This window comes from Prunus mume, linkage group LG2 (genome assembly GCF_029339155.1).
Source record: "Prunus mume cultivar Tortuosa linkage group LG2, ASM2933915v1, whole genome shotgun sequence".
NCBI lineage: Eukaryota > Viridiplantae > Streptophyta > Magnoliopsida > Rosales > Rosaceae > Prunus > Prunus mume.
In genome coordinates, this window is record NC_142699.1 from 1,219,326 (window position 1) to 1,240,980 (window position 21,655).

At 37.1% G+C, this 21,655-nt stretch overlaps 3 protein-coding genes and 3 non-coding genes across 14 annotated transcripts; all 6 read right to left on the reverse strand.

Moving 5' to 3' along the window:
• Positions 1-11: 11 nt before the first annotated feature.
• TRNAR-UCG (transfer RNA arginine (anticodon UCG)) lies at positions 12-85 on the reverse strand. The gene has a single exon. It is a non-coding gene; the product is annotated as a tRNA-Arg (tRNA).
• A 654-nt stretch (positions 86-739) lies between these two features.
• LOC103318907 (cleavage and polyadenylation specificity factor subunit 3-I-like) lies at positions 740-4,739 on the reverse strand. 4 transcript variants are annotated; one of them, XM_008220351.3, is made up of 6 exons: positions 4,665-4,739; positions 4,166-4,349; positions 3,930-4,027; positions 3,264-3,309; positions 3,031-3,180; positions 740-2,518 (listed from the first exon to the last, which is right to left on the reverse strand). In XM_008220351.3, exons 2-6 carry the CDS (start codon positions 4,313-4,315, stop codon positions 884-886), a joined length of 2,079 nt encoding a protein of 692 aa, XP_008218573.2. In that variant the 5' UTR covers positions 4,316-4,349; positions 4,665-4,739; the 3' UTR covers positions 740-883. The 4 variants fall into 4 exon arrangements, with proteins under 4 accessions (XP_008218573.2, XP_008218572.2, XP_088903545.1 ...); XM_008220350.2 differs by having other exon boundaries at positions 4,545-4,673; XM_089047419.1 differs by lacking the exon at positions 3,264-3,309 and having other exon boundaries at positions 3,031-3,209; positions 4,665-4,688.
• Positions 4,740-4,754: 15 nt separating this feature from the next.
• On the reverse strand, positions 4,755-4,828 carry TRNAR-UCG (transfer RNA arginine (anticodon UCG)). Its single transcript has one exon. It is a non-coding gene; the product is annotated as a tRNA-Arg (tRNA).
• Positions 4,829-5,146: 318 nt separating this feature from the next.
• Positions 5,147-10,387, reverse strand: LOC103318905 (cleavage and polyadenylation specificity factor subunit 3-I-like). 6 transcript variants are annotated; one of them, XM_016792462.2, is made up of 7 exons: positions 10,201-10,385; positions 10,061-10,113; positions 9,669-9,852; positions 9,430-9,527; positions 7,661-7,706; positions 7,428-7,577; positions 5,147-6,929 (listed from the first exon to the last, which is right to left on the reverse strand). In XM_016792462.2, exons 3-7 carry the CDS (start codon positions 9,816-9,818, stop codon positions 6,102-6,104), a joined length of 1,272 nt encoding a protein of 423 aa, XP_016647948.2. In that variant the 5' UTR covers positions 9,819-9,852; positions 10,061-10,113; positions 10,201-10,385; the 3' UTR covers positions 5,147-6,101. The 6 variants fall into 6 exon arrangements, with proteins under 6 accessions (XP_016647948.2, XP_088903547.1, XP_088903548.1 ...); XM_089047421.1 differs by having other exon boundaries at positions 10,201-10,347; XM_089047422.1 differs by having other exon boundaries at positions 10,061-10,119; positions 10,201-10,318.
• TRNAR-UCG (transfer RNA arginine (anticodon UCG)) lies at positions 10,173-10,246 on the reverse strand. Its single transcript has one exon. It is a non-coding gene; the product is annotated as a tRNA-Arg (tRNA).
• A 2,392-nt stretch (positions 10,388-12,779) lies between the features above and the next one.
• LOC103318921 (phospholipase D delta-like) lies at positions 12,780-20,932 on the reverse strand. The gene is made up of 11 exons (XM_016791836.2): positions 20,391-20,932; positions 18,405-19,709; positions 17,791-17,907; positions 17,505-17,696; positions 15,409-15,678; positions 15,242-15,310; positions 14,854-15,001; positions 14,257-14,405; positions 13,822-13,992; positions 13,440-13,640; positions 12,780-13,309 (listed from the first exon to the last, which is right to left on the reverse strand). Exons 2-11 carry the CDS (start codon positions 19,353-19,355, stop codon positions 13,016-13,018), a joined length of 2,562 nt encoding a protein of 853 aa, XP_016647322.2. The 5' UTR covers positions 19,356-19,709; positions 20,391-20,932; the 3' UTR covers positions 12,780-13,015.
• Between the last annotated feature and the right edge of the window lie 723 nt (positions 20,933-21,655).

Below are 21,655 nucleotides of genomic sequence, written 5' to 3' on the forward strand. Positions count from 1 at the left end.
AAAAATTTAATCGACCACAGTGGGAGTCGAACCCACGACCTTCTGATCCGAAGTCAGACGCGCTAATCCACTGCGCTATGCGGTCAGATAAGAGGAAACCGTTTAAAATTTGCTTTTAACCTCTTCGTTTTTTCTTCATTCTTATAATTAAACTATCTTAGAAGAAAGAAGAGGACAACTGCGGTAAATGTTTTATAAAATTTTAATAGATTGTGAATGTATTGTTTTATCCTTATTTAATAACGTGTCTTATGTTTTAGCATTTTCATTAACCAAGGGTAAATGTGAAATTTTGAATGCTTCAATTTTAAGATTATTCCAATCCTTTGAATTGAAGTGTCTAGCTGTTGTAACTTGAATTTAGTTTCATATATTATTTATGTAAAAAATGACAAAACGGAAGACTTTGGAAAAACAAAAAGGAGAGAGAAATTTTGTAAAAGAAGCCAAAATGGACAAAATTGCCCTTATTTATTTTTGGATTTCCTAAGGAATCCTTTACATTTGCATGTCTTTGATTTGAAAGTTGAGAGGCTTTTCTGTCTTTTTTGAAAAGCTTTGGCTTTTTCCAAAAATGAAATTTTTTTTTTGGCTAAAACCTAAATTTACTTCAAAAATATTTGCAGATGTCAGCTGCTACTTGACTCAACGAAGCAATATGTAATAAAATTTGGGTACTCATTCATCAAAAAGAAGCAGCCAGGAAGGTCAAAACATTGTAAACATCTAAACAGAAGACTAGTCCAAGTAGATTGACACATCAATCAGTTACTGCATTTGTCATTTGGTAGTTGTTACTGTTCACTGTTCAGTATTCATCTGTTAGCTTACAAAATTCAAAAGTAACTCAAAATACAGCAATGTAAACATCGAAGCAGCGCAGCTAAGTTGCAGAGAGAGGGATTGGCTTCACTGCACTTTGGATTCGACGAAATGCCACCTTTACTTTTTCCTTGAGACCTTCATTTTCACTCTCAACATCCCCACTCTGTTTATCAAGCTGTGCCACATTCCCATCAACCCTAATCACTAGTTTCCCATTTTCTCCAGGCTTCACATCCCCAAAGAGTGATACAAGAAGTGCATGAATGACCTTTTCCACCTTCTTCCCGTTCTCTTCCTCAGTTTTTACGTCCTCTGATTCAACAACTACCTTGGGTACTTCTCGGTTGATATTCAAAATAAGAGCCACAATGGAGTCTGACACCATGTCACTTATAGGATCTGACGACCAATGTAGTGAAATGTGTTTATCTGTATCCTGCTTCACCATCACCCGATCATGCACTCGCAATGTTGGCACTCCAGATTCCTCATCCACTGAAGACTCTACACTCTCATATATTTGGCTAAGCCGGTGTTTTATCACAGTAAAGCCACTAGCAAATGGGATAGTAATCCGTTGAGTGACATTTGCTGTGCACAGCTGTGAGAAGACATGAAGATCATCAGAAGCCATTATTTGGTAACCAAAGCCTTTTTTTACCAGTAAACCGCTGACACTTTCACCAACTTTAGGGGTCTTCTCAGCAAGCCTTCCAATAGCTTTTGCCATTTTCTGTGAGTTAAAATACATTTCAACAGACTGGCAATTCTTTGGGGTGAGGATTTTGGTGTTACGATCAGCAAACTGGGTCATCAGCTTCTGTTTGAGCCTCCCCATCTCATTAGCTTCTCCATGAACAAGGATTATATTAGGGGGCCTCAGCTCTTCCAAAAATGCAGTTGTCTGAACAGAGTCTGCATGAGCAGAGAATGAAATGTAATGGACCTGCATGTTGAGAGGAGCACTGAGTCCATTCATGAGAGTTACCTCCTTTGGTTCATTGATGATTGTCTTAGCTAGTGTCCCTTCAACCACATAACCTGGAATAACACAAGCATTTTTCTTATCAGAGCACCACTTATCAAATAGCTGCCTTGACAGCCCACTCTGAAGACCACTAGGGCTTGCCATCACCACCGACGGGCCTACATCTTTGAAATTTTCAATGCTCTTTAGTGGTGATATGTACTTGAATATGAAGGGATTCGACTTTGCATTGCGGATCCTATCGTTCATGGAAAGGGTGTATGTCTCATATACAGATAAACATCTTTTTGCAAGTGGGGAAGCATAATAAATAGGAATATTTTGGAGCTCAGGATGGTTTGCCCAATACTCATCAAGGATCAGGAGAAGTTCTTGAGCACGGCCAAGTGCAAAAGCAGGAATTAAGACACGACCCCCTTGAGAGATGGTTGAATGGATAACATCAGTGAATCGCTTCTCTCTGATGTGCCGAGGTTGATGGTGCTGGACACCATATGTGGATTCAATAATGCATACATCAGGGGAGAACTGTGGGGTCTCAGCAGCACGGAGATGCCGGTCTTCTTCACGTGAATAGTCACCAGTGTAGAGGACTCTAACACCCGCAATATCAACCATAAACATAGCAGCACCAAGGACATGACCGGCAGTGTAGCACCAAAATCGAATGCCCTCAACCTCTACTGTTTGATGGAAATCAATAACCTACAATTACCATACACTGTTAGACAAGAATCATGAGAAAATCATTCATGTCTTTTTGGGTGTAAAGGAGTAAGGATCCAACACCAGTATTCAGATTAAGACTACTAAACAAAGATAAATGGATAATGATGTGAAGATGGTGAGGTTGAGAGTCCATCAATGAGCAAAATGTTAACCAATTCAAAGTACTAATATCGCCAACTGGCCTGCACCAAACTGAAATATTAACCAGGTCAACAAATGCCGATTGAAACACATAACATATATCTCAGATTCTTGAAAACACTACTTTTTCTGCACAAATCACTGGGAATTTTGGCAAAGAGAAAACATACATCACCTATGAAACACAGCCACTACTACAAGCTGTAATGCTGGAAAGTGTTGGTTGGTTCAAACATGCATCATTGAATACAACATAACTCAAATTTAGTACAATCTGTGACAGCAAGGTTCAGTTGGGAACAAAAACTGGTGGCAATGAACACATAGGTCATGGGAAGACAACAAACCTCAATTTTATCCATTGAGGCATTTATGTCCTGCTCATCAAACAACATATCTTCAACTGAAACTTTGCTCACTTTCACATAATCCGTCAAAAGCAACTTGTAGATGGCCTTTGTTGCATAAGTCATAAAGACTCGGCCTTTGAATGTGGTCTATCAAAAGTTATAGAGATATCAGTTCCCTGGAAAATAAAATACAAACTAATTATATAATTATTTATTCAGGGAGTGAAAACCTTCTCAAGAAAGTAAGGTAGGGAAGCAGCATGATCCAAGTGAAAGCTGCAGGCAAAAAGTATGACCTAATATGAAGAGTCTACAATAATGAGGTATCATAAAATTTATTTATACAAACTAAGAGAAATCATCAGAATATTAGGACACTTCTGCATATGAATTTGGCAGCAACAGGTGAAATCAGGCACATCTATAACCATGTTGCCAAATATATAAAAAAGTCTGATGTGTAGAATACAATGTGATTGTGCATGGTTCATGACTTCTTACATATTACAAAAATTCTTTACATGATTTTCAAGAAGGGCATAGTACAACTGGCCCTAAGCACAAAGCAGTTTTCCTATTAAAATTTATCTCTTAAAACTCTGAAAAATTAGTCAGAGAGAAAGAAAGGCAAAGTAAGTTCTCCTCAACCAGAATAAACACTTAAATGGTTAGCTCATTCAATTAAAATAAGAAATATTTTGACCCAATGGGTCATGTCTGATGGTTTTATCATTTCACAAGCAACTGACACATAAAATACTATAGCTGCAGGGGAAGCAAGGACGTTGCAGTATTGATGCTATGACTTCTTTTTTTTTAATAGAAACTTTATTGATGCTATGACTTATGAGTTAAGCATACGATCAAATAAATAAAAAATGAAGAAAAAAACATACTGAGTAATGAGGAGGACATCAATTGTGGAAGGATCAATCTCATCAAAGTATGGCAAAGCAGCCATGCCCGAATATGCGGGGTGAATTCCACAATCAAACTATCATTCATGGGAAGGTGACCCAAAATCACAAAAGCAAGAAAGAAGAAAAAAAAAAATTAGAGTCAAAAGAGTGAAGAAGAAGAATTCTAGATTCAATACTCAAAAAATGATAATGCATTTGTGTTAATGGCATACCAACACAGTTTTCCCTTTGTAGGACATGTACACACAAGACCGGCCGACTTCATTACCGGCCCCTAAAGGAGTTATGATAAGTTTATCATCTTCTCTTGATGCAGAAGCCTCACGCCGCTTCAGAGGTGAAGGTTGTGCCATGGAAGCCATTTTTACCAAGAATGTGTAAAGCCCTGCAATCAACCTGAAAGATAAACGTAGCAGAAGACTTCAATTTTCAATTACAATAAGTAGATAAAGCCATTCATACAGGTGCTTATATACCCAAATTGAAATATGTTTATCCACAACAACAACAAAAAACAGAAACAAATTGAAATTTTGCATCATGTAAAATTAACAGTTGGGCCTCCCTAAGACAAAAGTTGAGCTGAATTACAGCTAGATGGGAGTAAAATGAGAGAGAGAGAGTCAGTGTTCAAAGATTTCTGAGAATGCAGAGAGAGCTAAAACCCTAGAAAGTGAGAGTGAGAGAGAGAGAGAGAGAGAGAGAAATTACAGCTCCTAGTCGCTGTGGGACCGTAAGCTTCAGGCCTCCATGCTATTCCTTATTTTTCAAAAATAAATAAAAGCCTTTTAAAAAAGAAATCGACCACAGTGGGAGTCGAACCCACGACCTTCTGATCCGAAGTCAGACGCGCTAATCCACTGCGCTATGCGGTCCGTATGGAGGTTGTTTGAAAATTAAATTTAATCTCTTCCTTTTTTCTTCATTATTAAACTAGGGGTAAGGAAAAAACTCATATAATTTTACCAAAACATGTATCCCACTTTGTTTCCTCCGGATCCTCTTTGAAAATTTCTTTTTAATATAGACAACTGCGGTAAATGTTTTTTTTTAATAATTTTAATAGATTGTGAATGTATTGTTTTATCCTTATTTAATAAAGTGTCTTATGTTTTAGTATTTTCATTAACCAAGGGTAAATGTGAAATTTTGAATGTTCCAATTTCAAGGTCTTCTGACTTTATCTATATAGATTTTTATTAATAATACTAGGGTTCCCAATCCTTTGAATTGAAGTGTCTAGCTGTTATAACTTATATACATGGGTTTAATATTCATCTGTTAGCTTACAAAATTCAAAAGTAACTCAAAATACAGCAACGTAAACATCGAAGCAATGCAGCTAAGTTGCAGAAAGAGGGATTGGCTTCACTGCACTTTGGATTCGACGAAATGCTGCCTTTACTCTTTCCTTCAGACCTTCATTTTCACTCTCAACATCCCCACTCTGTTTATCAAGCTGTGCCACATTCCCATCAACCCTAATTACGAGTTTCCCATTTTCTCCAGGCTTCACATCCCCAAAGAGTGATACAAGAAGTGCATGAATGACCTTTTCCACCTTCTTCCTGTTCTCTTCCTCAGTTTTTAGGTCCTCTGATTCAACAACTACCTTGGGGACTTCTCGGTTGATATTCAAAATAAGAGCCACAATGGAGTCTGACACCATGTCACTTATAGGATCTGACGACCAATGTACTGAAATGTGTTTATCTGTATCCTGCATCACCGTCACCTGATCATGCACTCGCAATGTTGGCACTCCAGATTCCTCATCCACTGAAGACTCTACACTCTCATATATTTGGCTAAGCCGGTGTTTTATCACAATAAAGCCACTAGCAAACGGGATAGTAATCCGTTGTCTGACATTTGCTGTGCACAGCTGTGAGAAGACATGAAGATCATCAGAAGCCATTATTTGATAACTAAAGCCTTTTTTTACCAGTAAACCGCTGACACTTTCACCAACTTCAGGGGTCTTCTCAGCAAGCCTTCCAATAGCTTTTGCCATTTTCTGTGAGTTAAAATACATTTCAACAGACTGGCAATTCTTTGGGGTGAGGATTTTGGTGTTACGATCAGCAAACTGGGTCATCAGCTTCTGTTTGAGCCTCCCCATCTCATTAGCTTCTCCATGAACAAGGATTATATTAGGGGCCTCAGCTCTTCCAAAAATGCAGTTGTCTGAACAGAGTCTGCATGAGCAGAGAATGAAATGTAATGGACCTGCATGTTGAGAGGAGCACTGAGTCCATTCATAAGAGTTACCTCCTTCGGTTCATTGATGATTGTTTTAGCTAGTGTCCCTTCAACCACAAAACCTGGAATAACACATGCATTTTTCTTATCAGAGCACCACTTATCAAATAGCTGCCTTGACAGCCCACTCTGAAGACCACCAGGGCTTGCCATCACCACTGACGGGCCTACATCTTTGAAATTTTCAATGCTCTTTAGTGGTGATACGTACTTGAATATGAAGGGATTTGACTTTGCATTGCGGATTCTATCGTTCATGGAAAGGGTGTATGTCTCATATACAGATAGACATCTTTTTGCAAGTGGGGAAGCATAATAAATAGGAATATTTTGGAGCTCAGGATGGCTTGCCCAATACTCATCAAGGATCAGGAGAAGTTCTTGGGCACGGCCAAGTGCATAAGCAGGAATTAAGACACGACCCCCTTGAGAGATGGTTGAATGGATAACATCAGTGAATCGCTTCTCTCTGATGTGCCGGGGTTGATGGTGCTGTACACCATACGTGGATTCAATAATGCACACATCAGGCGAGAACTGTGGGGTCTCAGCAGCACGAAGATGCCGGTCTTCTTCACGTGAATAATCACCAGTGTAGAGGACTCTAATGCCGGCAATATCAACCATAAACATAGCAGCACCAAGGACATGACCAGCAGAATAGCACCAAAATCGAATGCCCTCAACCTCTACTGTTTGATGGAAATCAATAACCTACAATTATCATACAGTGTTAGACAATAATCATGAGAAAATCATTCATGTCTTGTTGGGTGTAAAGGATTAAGGATCGAAAACCAGTATTCAGATTAAGACTGTACTGAATAGAGATAAATGGATAATGATGTAAAGATGGTGAGGTTGAGTCTATCAATGACCAAAATGTTAACCAATTCAAAGTACTAATATCACCAACTGGCCTGCACCAAACTAAAATATTAACCGGATCAACAAATGTCGACTGAACTCAGATTCTTGAAAGCACTACTTTTTCTGCACAAATCACTTGGAATTTTGGCAGATAGAAAACATACATCCCCTATGAAACACAGCCACAACTACAAGCTGTAATGCTGGAAAATTTTGGTTGGTTCAAACATACATCATTAGAAACAACATAACTCAAATTTAATATAAATCTGTGACAAGGAGGTTCAGTTGGGAACAAAAACTGGTGGCAATAAACACACAGGTCATGGGAAGACAACAAACCTCAATTTTATCCATTGAGGCATTTATGTCCTGCTCATCAAACAACATATCTTCAACTGAAACTTTGCTCACTTTCACATAATCCGTCAAAAGCAACTTGTAGATGGCCTTTGTTGCATAAGTCATAAAGACTCGGCCCTTGAACGTGGTCTATCAAAAGTTATAGAGCTATTAGCTCCCTGGAAAATAAAATACAAACTAATTATATATTTATTCATTCAGAAAGTGAAAACCTTCTCAAGAAAGTAAGGTAGGGAAGCAGCATGATCCAAGTGAAAACTGCAAGCAAAAAGTATGACCAATATTAGTACAATTGGATGAAGAGTCTACAATAATGAGGTAACACTTCCACACATGACTGTGGCAGCAAAAGGTGAAATCAGACACATCTATAACCATGTTGCCAAAGAAAAAAAGAAGTCCAATGTGTAGAATACAATGTGATTGTGCATGGTGCAAGACTTCTTACATGTTACAAAAAATCTTTATGTGATTGTCAAGAAGAGCATAGTACAACTGGCCCTAAGAAGGGAACCTTTCGATTTCCTGATTGTTGTTTTGGTGGCTTTTGTTATGTTTTCTGCAGGTTTGGTTGGATATTTTCTCGTTTATTTTGTTTGTGGTTTTCTATCAACTGTAGGATGAGGGATGTATCTTTTGTGAACTGCTGATCCACTTCGATTCTAATGCCAATTACTACTAGTATTTTTTATGTGTTGTATCTTTTGTAATGTAAAATATGTAAATCTGAGAATTAAGGGGGAGGGGGACCACACCCCTCTTAGCAGCAATATTTCAGAAGGAATTATTGATCATGGAGACATAATAGACAAGGGAAAATGGTAAGAAAATGAAATTCCAGACAATATCACATGTAAATAAAAACATGAGAAGAATTCATGATATATTATTTGACTTTTTCCTTCAATAATATTCAATAAATTTATTAAAATAATCACATCTTAAAAAGCTCGCGTACATTAAATCCATATTTTAAAAAAAGTAATCTTTTCAGTATCACTCAACCTACATACAAAGTCATATTCAATATCGGCAGACATACCTATTCATCATATGCTGAAATATACCTATTTGAAAGTCCAGTCCTATAAGAATTCGGGAATCTAAGCACCTTAAATTTAACTCTCTTTTTTCTAATGGAAAATGAGTTTCAACAATTACCAAGGTATAAGGCCATATTTGAACATTATTTCATGCAACTCTGGCCACAAGGGATTCTTAACAAAAAAAAATTTTGGATGAAAGATTCCTAACAATTGTGTTTTTTTCCCTTCCTCTTTTTTTATTTCAATTCCTGCATTAGTGTGATTGCATTGACACCACAAACAGCTGTCACCAAGTCTAGGTTTTCTGCTACCCAAATCTAAATAAAACCTTTTCAGTTTTCGCCTCTTTCCAAACCTTGAACACATAATAACCTATTCCAGCTTAAGAACTTCAAAACCAAAACCGATTCCCTTGATTGGCCATTAATTCAACTTCAGACATAACTTTTTTTCTCTTAACAAACCATCACTTCTTCTGGAATATTGCTTGGTGTTATCTATTTTATCCTACATCATTTTGGTGTAAAAGCTCTTTGTTGTAAATAGTTGGTATTGGACATTTAGTTCTGTGTAAATTTGGTAATTGAGCTACTTTTCCTACATTAGATACAATGTTTTCAACTGATAAGAAAATCAAGGAAATAAGCACAAAGCAGTTTTCCTATTAAAATTCATCTCTTAAAACTCTAAGAAATTAGTCAGAGAGAAAGAAAAACAAAGTTCTACTCAACCAGAGTAAACACTTAAATGGTTAGCTCGTTCAATTAAAATAAGAAACATTTTGACCAAACGGGTCATGTCTGATGGTTTTATCATTTCATAAGCAATTAACAAATAAAATACTAGAGCTGCAGGAGAAGCAAGGACATTGCAGTATTGATGCTATGACTTAAGCATACGATAAAAATAAATAAATAATGAACAAAAAAACATACTGACTAATGAGGAGGACATCAATTGTGGAAGGATCAATCTCATCAAAGTACGGCAAAGCAGCCATGCCCGAATATGCGAGGTGAATTCCACAATCAAACTATCATTCATGGGAAGGTAAACCAAAATCACAAAAGCAAGAAACATGAGAAAAAAAAAATATTAGAATAAAGAGAGAGAAGAAGAATAACTCTAGATTCAATACTCAAAAAAAGATAATGCATTTGTGTTAATGGCATACCAACACAGTTTTCCCTTTGTAGGACATATACACACAAGAGCGGCCGACTTCATTACCAGCTCCTAAAGGAGTAATGATAAGTTTATCATCTTCTCTTGATGCAGAAGCCTCACGCCGCTTCAGAGGTGAGGGTTGTTCCATGGAAGCCATTTTTACCCAGAATGTGTAAAGCCCCACAATCAACCTGAAAGATAAACGTACCAGAAGACTTCAAGTTCCCATTATAAAGACAGAAACAAATTAAAATTTGTGTGCTTAATTACCGAAATTGATTGAAATTTTGCATCATGTAAAATTGACAGTTGTGCCTCCCTAAGACAATAGTTGAGCTTAATTGAAGAAAAGAAAAATATCAACATAAAACCCACAGCACAAGATGTTCCATTTCTTACCTCTAGTCTTCCCCAGTCTTCACAGAAACCAAAAATAATAGGAAAAAAACAACCTGAAACTTCAATTTCCAGAAGTCAGTGTTCAAAGATTTCCTCCTTCTAAAAATAAAATCGACTACAGTGGGAGTCGAACCCACGACCTTCTCATCCGAAGTCAGACGCGCTAATCCACTGCGCTATGCGGTCAGAAGAACGGAAGGTGTTTGAACATTGACTTCAACCTCTTCTTTCTTCTTCGTTATTAAACTGTCTTAGATATGACCCAAAGTCTTAGATATGATCCTCTTTGTAAATTTCTTTTTAATATGGACTACTGTTGGTACCGTAACTGACCGAGCAACTAGCGTTTGACTAAATCATCCACGTACCATGCTTTGAGAGGTCATCATTTTAGCCAAAGAAGCATTACTACAAGTCACAACTCTAAGCAAAGCAAGAGGAGTCCCACATCGAAAAATTACAAGAAGTGAAGACTCCCCCTCACCTATAAAAGAAGACCACTCTCCATTTAGAAAAGGATATGGGATCTTTGACCCTTGGGCCTTGGACTCTCTTCTGGATCCATAGGATAAGCTTTATCTTTAATCATGGGCTTCCCCATTCTTATCTTTATATTTGGGTCCAACCCCTTGTACAAATATAAACATATATTATGATAATGAGAACATACTTCTAAGTGGACGTAGTTCATTCATTAAGGATGAACCACGTATATCTTGTCTGTTCAAATATTTACACACATGCTAGAGGTCCTCACCTTCACCCATCATCCACCATCAACAGTTTGGCGCTGTCTGTGGGAATTGACACAAAAGACTTCTGTCGTTCTCTCCTTCTTAAGTGCCCTTCGGCAGCCCTACAATCAACATCACCTAACTTGTTGTTCGACAAGAGTGATGCAGAAGATGAATCCTTGCAATAAAATAGTCCAGAAGAAGAGGAAATATGTGGGCCACCCTAGCTCTCCTTTACCTGCCCTACGGTTCGGCACCTTTGATGAATATCGATGAGTGGGCTCCCAAAAGATAAGATCTCCAATTCTTATCTTGTGTCTTTATTTTATTCCCATTTGCCGACATGAATGGTACAAGTCCACTAATCTATTAGCCATTCAGAATGTAGCTACCTTTTTCATGTCATGCATGGCTTGCATGGCCAAACCACCATATCAATTCAAAGTGCCATTCGGCACCTCTTTGAAGAAGAAAGTTTGGGGGCCCTTGTATATTCTTTCTACACGTCTTTGGCAAAATATTGGGTACCCAAAGCCCACGTGGTTCGCTTCAAGGAGACAAACAACTAGTTGGAAGTACTGTACAACACCCAATGCCCAAACTCTTTTCGGCACAACCAAATCCAAGTATCTTAGACAAGCTACATCTGAAGCAAATCTTATGCACATCACCAAACACCACCTCATCTGCAATTGCTGAACGACAATAAAAAAACATGTGATTTTTATCTCCAGGCAATCATAAAGCCCCAAGTATACCATGCTTGCCTAAGAGACCATCTCGCTTGGCTTTTATTGAGGATTGCATGTGGACCAATATCTGCCACCAATCAGCACATCTCAATTCAAAGTGCCGTTCGACACTTCTTTGAAGAGTAAAAATATGGGGACTTGAGGTTGTTCTACAAGCTTTATCATTCGGCACCCCTCCATCATTCGGAGCAAGCGATACCTTCAGCACTTTACCCTGCGACACACAACTCTGTGCCTTCGGCAACCCCTTAACCTTCGGCACCTCGTGCCAAGTTCTCTCCCTTCAATGTCCTTCTTACTTGGGGACTTGGGGAACTATGGGTAGTGCACTATACAACTTCTGTAGTATTGCTCGGCCAGTGCACTTAAAATTACAAGTCTCCAATCAAGAAGTACTTTTTACTCGCGAACTTTGGGGACTACTGTTGGTACCGTAACTGACCGAGCAACTAGCTTGGCTAAATCATCCACGTGCCATGCTTTGGGAGGTCATCACCTTAGCCAAAGAAGCATTACCACAAGTCACAACTCTAAGCAAAGTAAGAGGAGTCCCACATCGAAAAACTACAAAAAGTGAAGACTCCTCCTCACCTATAAAAGAAGACCACTCTCCACTTAGAAAAGGGTCTTGGATCTTGACCCTTGGGCCTTGGACTCTCTTTCTGAATCCATGGGATGAGCTTTATCTTTAATCATGGGCTTCCCCATTTTTATCTTTATATTTAGGTCCAACCCCTTGTACAAATGTAAACATATATTATGATAATGAGAACATACTTCTTCGTGAACGTAACCTATTCATTAAGATGAACCACGTATATCTTGTCTTCTTTATATTTATCGCTTGCCCATCGCTTGCCCAAATCTTTACACACATGCTGGAGGTCCTCACTTTCACCCATCATCCACCATTCCACCTCTATTTAAGTTGACCTCCCAAAAAGAGCATCAACAGATATGACCCAAAGTCTTAGATATGATCCTCTTTGTAAATTTCTTTTTAATATGGACAACTGCAGTATATGTTTTTTTAATTTTTTTTAATAGATTGTGAATGTATTGTTTTATCCTTATTTAATAAAGTGTCTTATGTTTTAGTATTTTCATTAACCAAGGGTAAATGTGAAATTTTGAATGTTCCAATTTTAAGGCCTTTTGACTATATATATATATATATATATATAGATTTTTATTAATAATACTAGGATATTATTTATGTACAAAATGACAAAAATATGAGACCTTACATTCTTCAACAAAAATGGAAGTGCAGAAAATGTACAGCAAAATTTTGTGGATATGTTAAAGCAGCCTTGGCATAAAGGCATGTTAAAGTTGGGCAGTCTGAATTTATATGGAAGCAAAATTTCCCTTTGAAACTAACCACACTGTACATCACACATGCATGTGTTTTTTAACATGTTGGAACTCATATGTTAAAGCTTGCTTTGCAAGTCTTAATTAACTGGTTATGTTGTTAGAGCATCGGGAAGGTTGGTGGGTGCTCCAAGAATTTTACCACCAACATCAGGAAATGATTCGTATCCCGGCAATGAACTGACTTGTCCGTCTCTGCCAATCTGAACTGGGTACTGCATCAAGTGTCCCTTCATCTCCTTATGCTCCTCAGACACAAATGCTTTCCAGTTCTGTTTGGCAATCTCGCTGACATGCTTAACACATTCAAGGCTCTCAGGATCTTGATAAGTCTCCTCAAGTCCACCAAGGTGCTCAGCCCAGAGAGACATTCGGTAGCCATATACCTGCATCCAATCAAACCAAAGTTGCTTTTAATCAATATGGGAAGGAATGCATGCATAGATTTAAAACTAGTTTTGAAGTTGCATTTTGGACATTCTACTGAGTAATTAGAGTTGCTGAAGGGTTTCAAACCTGGCCATGTGGATGAAGATTCTTTTCAGCTGCCCATGTATGGTGTGGTTGGTAAGCACCCATAGCAATTTCTGTGTCCCTTGAACCATCCATTGATCTTTGGTTAATGTTTGCAGATCCCATGATTACATATTCATCATCAACAATCATCCCTTTGGCATGAACATAAATCATAAACCGGCGAAACTTTTGGGCTAATGCCTGTTAACGAGAGAGAGAGAGAGAGAGAGAGAGAGAGAGACAGAGAGAGAGAGAGAAACACATTAATGGCTTTTCGTTTGATCTTAAAGCCATCAGAATTCAGAACCTGTCTATGCATAATGCATTTGGTGTGCAATAAAATATTAACTACTGGTTTACCAGAATGGAGAAATAAGTATACCAGTCCACGATTATCGGTTGGCTGATTAGTTTGGGATGAAGTTGAAGATGGGGCTTCACGCTGACCAAGGCAGTAAAAGTTCAAAAAATCCTGTGGATGATACTGATCAAAAAGGCCTGCATCTTCAAGGGCCTTTGAAATGACCTGGTACATCATACCCATTGTCTGTGCCTGTGGTAAAATAGATTTAGACAACCACTATACCTCAAAAATTTAAGTTGTTAGGGAATAGGCCAGCAATACATATCAAGCTAACAAAAATTACCATATCATTCAAGGCATACAAAATATGAACCTTTCTATACATTCTAAAGTATGAACCTTGCTCTACAAAGTAAGAAAGAATGGTTGACAACTTTTTTTTATTTTACACATTTTAAAGGTAAAGAGATTAAGGAGTTTTTTGCAGTGTTACAAACGATAGAATGGTCTAACCTGCCAGTATAAAATTTCCTGAACAGCCGAGGCTGTTGGCACGCCCTCTGGCCACATAGGTATTACTATATACACAGAGAAACGCTCATTTGCTTTGATTTTGCTGGCAATTTTCAGGGCCAGTTCCATTGGGACCAAGTTATCTGCGCCTGTTATAACACCAAGATCTCAAACACATGTCCAAAAAATGTGGTGGCGATATTGCAAAATATTTAAAGAGAACGAAAAACTGTACATTCAAAGGACATTAATTTCAAATAAAAGATGCTAAGAATATTTGGATTTAGCATCTGCAACATCAGAAGGTATTTCAATTTGCATCTTCAGATATGCAAATTGAACTATGTAGCAAATTGAACTCACAATGTATCTATATGAGCCAGGAGAAAGTTCTCTCTACGTAGAAAATCAGAGTGTTGACACATATACTTTGACGGTAATGTAACAATCTATATAATGAAAAATGAGAGGGAAAAATATGAACAATGTAAATAACATGAATGTCGGTGTATTAAAAAGGATGACGTACTGAAGCAACCAGATATTAGTAGTTGAAAGTGTAATCATAACAGCATCAGCAACTAAGCTGTAATTTACCAGCATTTTTGTAGGATGGCCAGCAGTACGAAGATCCAACAAAATACTGGTTCTCTATGTATATAAAGCGCTGCGCTGATCTTATTGCTTTAATATATGCAACATGGATGCTCTTATCTATTTTCAAATTCTTTCCACAAATAAGATTCTGCAAGAAGAGAAACCCAGATTAAAAGGAGTTTTTTTTTTTGGTTGCACAAATTTGATGAAAGCTCTAAACGCAGATAGCATGCTCTAAAAGTTGACCTGTCTGTTTATGATTAATGAACAAAAAGCCTGGTAGGACTAACTAATCAAGTTGGCAGTTAACTCCATAATCTCGAGTAAAAAGAATAATAAATAGAAAACTCTATGAGGAATACATACGAATAAAGCTAGTTCTGCTAACCTGAGCTTCAGCATCCTGAACACCCTTCGGAAATCCCTTCACCGATCCCGAATCAATGGACCTGAATACCTATCAAACAAGAGTCAAAACTGACCAATCTGTGTAAAGTTTTCATTGAAATGAGTTGTACGATTAAGCTGTAATCACTGAAACTTTTGCTTCCCTACCTGAACATGCCAGTTCTCACGGTCTTCTTCACTGCTAACACGTACGTTTTGATCCCCATCACGACCAGATGATGGAGAGACTATCCATGAAACACGGTCTAGCCTTATCAAGGCGTCATCATGCCTATTAGTGACCTTTTTAATCTTGAAGTCGCGCTTTTTGGCTTTCCTCCATCTTTGTTCAAAATTTGTCAATATATCATATGCAGCAGGACCCTCAATTTTACAGTGTAAATCATGCCACGGTTCCCTTGGGCCACAAGTGTTAGGCTGTACATGTTACAAAAAATAGAACTGTCAAAACATTATATTTGAAATTGCGAAGTTCTACTTATATTTATCATTTTGTTCAGCAAAAGGAGGATTTTGTTCAACAAAAGGAAGACCACTTATGAGATAGACAACTAAAGAGATGCAAACTGAACCCATCATCAGTAGTAGCACAAAGATACAAACAAAAACAGAAGAGAAAAAGTTATATGAAGAATAATCTGATAGTAGAACCCAAGCCTTAAATGGACAGGCCACATTATTAATTCATGGCAATGTGGACGGGCAGCCATCTAGCACGGTTGCTGTCAAGCCATGCATAGACAAAAATTCACACACAATTTGAAGTACAGTAAGGTGATATTGTCAAATATGGAAGCAAAATATCTCACCCTAGGTCAAATAATTAAGCCAATCAATTTGGGAATTATTTGACCTAATTGGGAATTACCTAACCTAATTGGGAGTTACTTGAATTAATTGGGCTGTTACCTAATTCAACTTGGATGTATTTGATCCTCGCCTTAATTAGGGATTTGGTTAAATCCCTAATCCCTAAATACACCAACCTCACAAACCACACCAACCTCACCAACTACACCAACTACACCAACTACACCAACCTCACCAAATCCGAAAGCCTAGCCTTCGAATCCCCTTATAAATACTTGGCTACGCACAAAGATTGAGGTACGTCTGAATTCCTACTCAAACTCTGCATAAGTTATCCCTTACAAAACCTAGCTGCCATTTTCTTTCTCTCTCTCACACAAGGCTCCAGCCACCACACACGGCTCCAGTCACCCGGTTTTCCTTAAAACACCCAACCTAACATAGGCATCGGAGGGCCTTTGGCCAAAACCCCCCTGGTGTGGTCATTTTACTCCGATTTGTTTTGCAGGGAGAAAGAGAAGTAGAGAAGACGAAGGAATCTTGAGTGAATATTCTAGTGAGACGGAATTGCTCCCACATCAAACATCATACCAGGCACTATAAATCATGAAAATCATAATCTATATATATTTTTAAAATGAAGTCATATTCTATTGGACATTTCACTTTGAAACATTATTGAAAACAAACACATAGATGCCATCATACAATAAGGCTAATGTCATCATTGTAACTGCTGTAAGAGCACACCGGCAATCATTTCAGGTGCAATTATGGTACAAAAATATTCATGAGAGTTCAAGTATTTTTATTGGATAGTCTATGTTTTTCTTTCTTTCTTTTTTCCATTCTTATGCTCCTTCTCTTCTTTCAAACTTCTGATTTCAATACATAACTTTGTGTGCAAATCAAATAGAGTTTACACAGTCAATAGGTATAAATAGTATTATCATTATTGAGATTGAATCTTGGCAAGTGCTACCAATCTAATTTTCATCATCAGGGATCCATTCCATTTTCTATATGTTTCGTCTCTTACAGACCAACTTTATTTGGATAAAAGCTTCAACAGAGTGTAATTGTGGTCTATCGCTAGGTTCAAGGTTATGAGATAAACAAGTTGAAATAAATGGTTGTCAGACATGCCTTGAATTTTGAAATTAATACAATAAAATTTCAGTAAAAAAAAAAAATAACAATTTATAGTTCACCATGTGTATGTCCAAACAATATTATACCAAAGTACTTTTTTTTATGGAAAATAATCAAAAGTAATTTAGAGAAACGAGAAATGGCAAACAATAAACATTGGTCATTTATTGTGACAAACTGAAAAAGGAGAGAAGAATAAAGAGAACTGCATCAGTACAAATCTTACCATGCATTAAGATCAAGAATGCAGAGAGTTGTATACAGGTACTATAACCACTTACAGGAAATGCAGGATTATGAATATCATTTTCAAACACCGTGTTAAGATCCTTAAAGAGCCTGTGCTCGGGCGTGTCATATCTTCCGTCACACAAATCCAGACCACCAATGAAAGCGGTTAGTTTCCGATTATTCCCAGAAGCTGTGTCAAGAAGCACACACTTCTGATGATGTGTAAAAAGGGTTCCCACAACCTGCACTAGAGCAATCCATTTAAATGAGCAACTGCAATAACAAAGGGTGGTAAAATAGAGATGAGTGTAGATCTAAAATAGAGATGTTCCAGACCTGTTGCTTGAAAATACTGAGCTTATTGCTTGCATAACGAGGAGAAAGCACACAATGGACACTGGAATGTCTGAAAAACTTTTTGGTTTCCTCATCATGGGTCTGCATGACACCTTCCTGCATTCAAGCTATCATCATCAATAAAATGGATTCTAGAATTAACATTAGTCATGCATGCAGCATTCTGCTAAATTGTCCGACAACAAGAATGATTATGTAAGCCATTAGGAATCTACGTGAAAATAATGACCAAGATGCATCATTATATTTCAAAGAAAAATGGTAATAACCTTCAAAAGAACTTTAGCAGCCTATCTTATGTGTCCTATTTATAAAATGAGAAAGCAAATGCCAAAGCTGCTGTGGTAATTTGATATATATGACCATATTTTTCTTTCAAACTTTTCAAACACCCTTCTTTGCACAAAAAGTAGGGAGTGACATAAAGGAGCTTATGAAAACTTTTGTTGTATCCATTACTGTGACAATTTAAAATCCAAGTCCTTGGTATTGTGGAAACCGCAAACTCTTTTGCATTTTAAAAGAGGAATAATAGTAAATTTTCAACAAGTAATATTTGCCAAGTTTCAGGTGTCACCGTGTCAGGGAATTACTGTTTTTAAAAGAAATTTGTCATGTGAAGTTTTATCATCCCAAATCAACATAACAACGCGAATCCCTTCTTGTGACTTGTATTTCAACAACTCCCCAAGCGTCAACTCTCCTCCAGAAGGCAGTGGCTTTGTTGGCTCCCTTACAAGCTTAACACGGTGGTACACAGACCAGCCTATAATATATATAAGGTGCTGAGCTTCCAAAATGGCATGGCATATTTCTTCCCAGCACTTTCTTTGCTGAAATTTTTTTCCACCATCTAGTACAATGTCTGGTAGCATATCGTTAGGTACATGAGCATCTTGATATAAAGTGACACTCCCTCCTTTGCGAAGAGGAAAATATGTATTAGGAACTCCATTATATTCCGGCCCAGCACCAACACCATTTTTATATAAAGGGTTACCTCCAACTGGCTTAAACTGAAGAGAAACATGCAATTCAGGAAAAGGTTTTAAACAGTTCCCGTGATTGCCAATGACTGGAAACCAATCATTCATTGGCTTTCCTGAAATGATTTTGTCAATAGATATCTCCACTACGCCAATAAGTTCAGCCCCGAGAACATCATTATCTTTCACATGAAACTCCACCTTCGCAACAGGGTGAGCAACAGGAACACAAAAATGTTCTTCCCACGAAGGATTCTCACAGTTTGAAATTACTCTGGTTTGAGCTACAGTAGCCCCTGCTAGGCAAACAGACACATAAGGATCACTTGTAATCGTTGGATGTCTGCCTGAAGCTGTTTTAGCAGGTCTATTCCCAAAGGGAGCAGAGCAAGTTCCAAACATGGTAAAACACCGTCTCATTCTTTCTGAAGTTAAATCCATATTTGGAAGAGATTTAGCTTCTATAATCCACAAATCCAGTTCACCATGCAAGATAACATGTTCTTTAGAACTCCCAGCCTCATCACTCTCTTGGCAATCACTACTGTCATTACCCATTTTGACAGGTGAACTCGAAAACACAAAATGATTTTGTATTTTCCTATATAGTAATTATTAATTCATCTCACAATTGCTAACTATAGGCCCATAATATCATCACCAATCAAAATCTAAGATCATCGTAAGAATAACCACTTATAAAGGAGAACTCTTCCCCCTAGTCACTTAAGTAGGACACATCTGGACCGGAAAGCCCATGAACCTCAGTAAAACTCATATCTGAGAATAAACTACCATCTTCATCATAATCAAGCAGTTAGGCAAGTTGAAGCATGATTTCCTTCTCTCCGTGTCCATTTAATATAATTTCTTGGAGGCAACAAGTTTGCTCAACTGATTTAATAAAGCTCCCTGATCAATATCAGAAATAAGAACCAAATTAGATCAGACAAAACCATTTCCTCAGCACATACATATTGCATACACATAAGAACAGTTATAAAAGTACAAATGAACATTTGCATTACAGACAAGCACATGTGCAACAGATGTTACCTAACTGATTTCCATCAATGACCAGAAGCAAGCAAGACATCACAAATCTTTCCAGAAAATGAGAAAACAAACTGAAATACTGTAGATGCAAGAACTATACTTTTTGCTTTATGATTAGGCTATAAATAAGAATCATAGTTTTTTTTTCTTCTTTTAATAATTAAAAAACAATTTTCAAAGTCCTCATCTAGTTGGTTAGTATACTCAATACTTCAGCGAGCAACTTTGTGACTAATAAACATAAAATTGGGAGAAAGTCAGCAAGACAACGCCACCCCTCTAAGAAATGACAGATGAGTCAAATGAATAAAGGAAAATGATCCATTTTGCCCATGTTATGTGTTTAAAGCAAATGAATAAAATCTTGTGTAAAGCACAGCATCCATTCTTCATGTATTAGTACTAACAGACGTAGCCATGCTCTTTGAGAGTCTGATTTAATTAATAGTTGTGCTAATGTTTCATGATAATTCAAGTCTAAAACAGATAAACTGTACCAGAACCCTATACTTTAACTCAAGCAAAACATGTCCTTACCCTAAACTTCCAATCTGTGTTATAGACACTAAGTTCCTGTTCTGTGAATCTTTCTTCTATATCGACACAAGCAGGCATACTAACTGTCATCACCACTTATGGTATCTGTCTCCTCAAATGCTCAGAAACAGGAGGCCATTAGAACATTCAGAGAAAGATGAGAAATTCATCAAGCAATTCATACATACATAATAACATCTACAAGATATCAAAATTTTCACTACCAGAAAAAAGAAAAACGCAGAAAATTTATTTCATTATAATGATTATTCTTGGATGAAAAATTTAACAGAACTGACATGATATCAGGACATGAAGAGTCAAGTTCAATCGCACCTGAGGAAGGGAATTATTTCTTTTTTACTTTGTTTTTGGGGGAGAAACAGAAGGGAGTTGGCCAGCACCACCAAGATGGAGAGAGAGAGAGAGAGAGAGAGAGGCTGAAGCGATATTGGCGGGAAATACATGGAAGCTATAGGTTCTTGGCTGCCTCTTTCCCATACAAAACGGTCACCTATTCAAACCGAAAATGGAGTAACTTTTACCTAGTTTTCAAAAATAATTCACCCTTCACCCAAAATAGATAGAAATCCGCTATTGATAGTTGCTAATTGACATTATAAAAAAGAAGTAAATAGTGGAAATTAATTAGCCGTGGATCATCCAAGGAAGAAAGAAAATTAAGGGGAGTTTATGGAAAAGTACCTGCAGTTTAGCCGTGCGGCTATACTATTTATTAAAAAATAAAAACTCTAGAATAGCCGTGCCACTGTACTTTTTATTAATTTTTTTTTAAAAAGCCGATTTTTATTTCTTATTTTAAATTTTTTTAAAAGAGTATCCGCACGGCTATATAGAGTCTTAATTTATCACTTTACACTCTAAAACCGAAATTTTCTCACTTAACTCTTTGGAATTGAAAAGTTCGGCTACTATATAATATTTTAATAGGATTTATTTAAATAATTGAATATATATTATTTTTATGCAATAATATGTGAAAAATTATGTGTATAATATAATACATGAATTATGTGTGTATTATTGAAAATTTTATAAATGACACTTATATTAAAGATGAAAAATAAGTACGTACATGTATTGTATATTTGCTTTTTAAAAAATTTGTATTTTACAAGTTCTTTAAGACATGTATGAAAAAAGGAAGTATTAATGAAAAATTTGTACATGCCTGTATAATACAAAATATTAAACGAAAAAATGTTAAATTCTTTATACTAGTAATAACTCTTGAAAAGTAAAAG

Excerpts from the sequence above, each read along its gene's own strand:
- LOC103318907 (XM_008220351.3), bottom strand. The coding sequence starts at position 4,315 with ATGGCTTCCATGGCACAACCTTCACCTCTGAAGCGGCGTGAGGCTTCT. Across the intron at positions 3,181-3,263 it reads TACCTTACTTTCTTGAGAAG|ACCACATTCAAAGGCCGAGT; the intron begins GTTTTCACTCCC and ends AACTTTTGATAG. Across the intron at positions 2,519-3,030 it reads CCTCAATGGATAAAATTGAG|GTTATTGATTTCCATCAAAC; the intron begins GTTTGTTGTCTT and ends TGGTAATTGTAG.
- LOC103318905 (XM_016792462.2), bottom strand. The coding sequence starts at position 9,818 with ATGGCTTCCATGGAACAACCCTCACCTCTGAAGCGGCGTGAGGCTTCT. Across the intron at positions 7,707-9,429 it reads GATGTCCTCCTCATTAGTCA|TTTTCACTTGGATCATGCTG; the intron begins GTATGTTTTTTT and ends TTTTGCTTGCAG. Across the intron at positions 6,930-7,427 it reads CCTCAATGGATAAAATTGAG|GTTATTGATTTCCATCAAAC; the intron begins GTTTGTTGTCTT and ends TGATAATTGTAG.
- LOC103318921 (XM_016791836.2), bottom strand. The coding sequence starts at position 19,355 with ATGGGTAATGACAGTAGTGATTGCCAAGAGAGTGATGAGGCTGGGAGT. Across the intron at positions 17,697-17,790 it reads TCAGTATTTTCAAGCAACAG|GTTGTGGGAACCCTTTTTAC; the intron begins GTCTGGAACATC and ends GCTCTAGTGCAG. Across the intron at positions 15,002-15,241 it reads TTCAGGATGCTGAAGCTCAG|AATCTTATTTGTGGAAAGAA; the intron begins GTTAGCAGAACT and ends CTCTTCTTGCAG.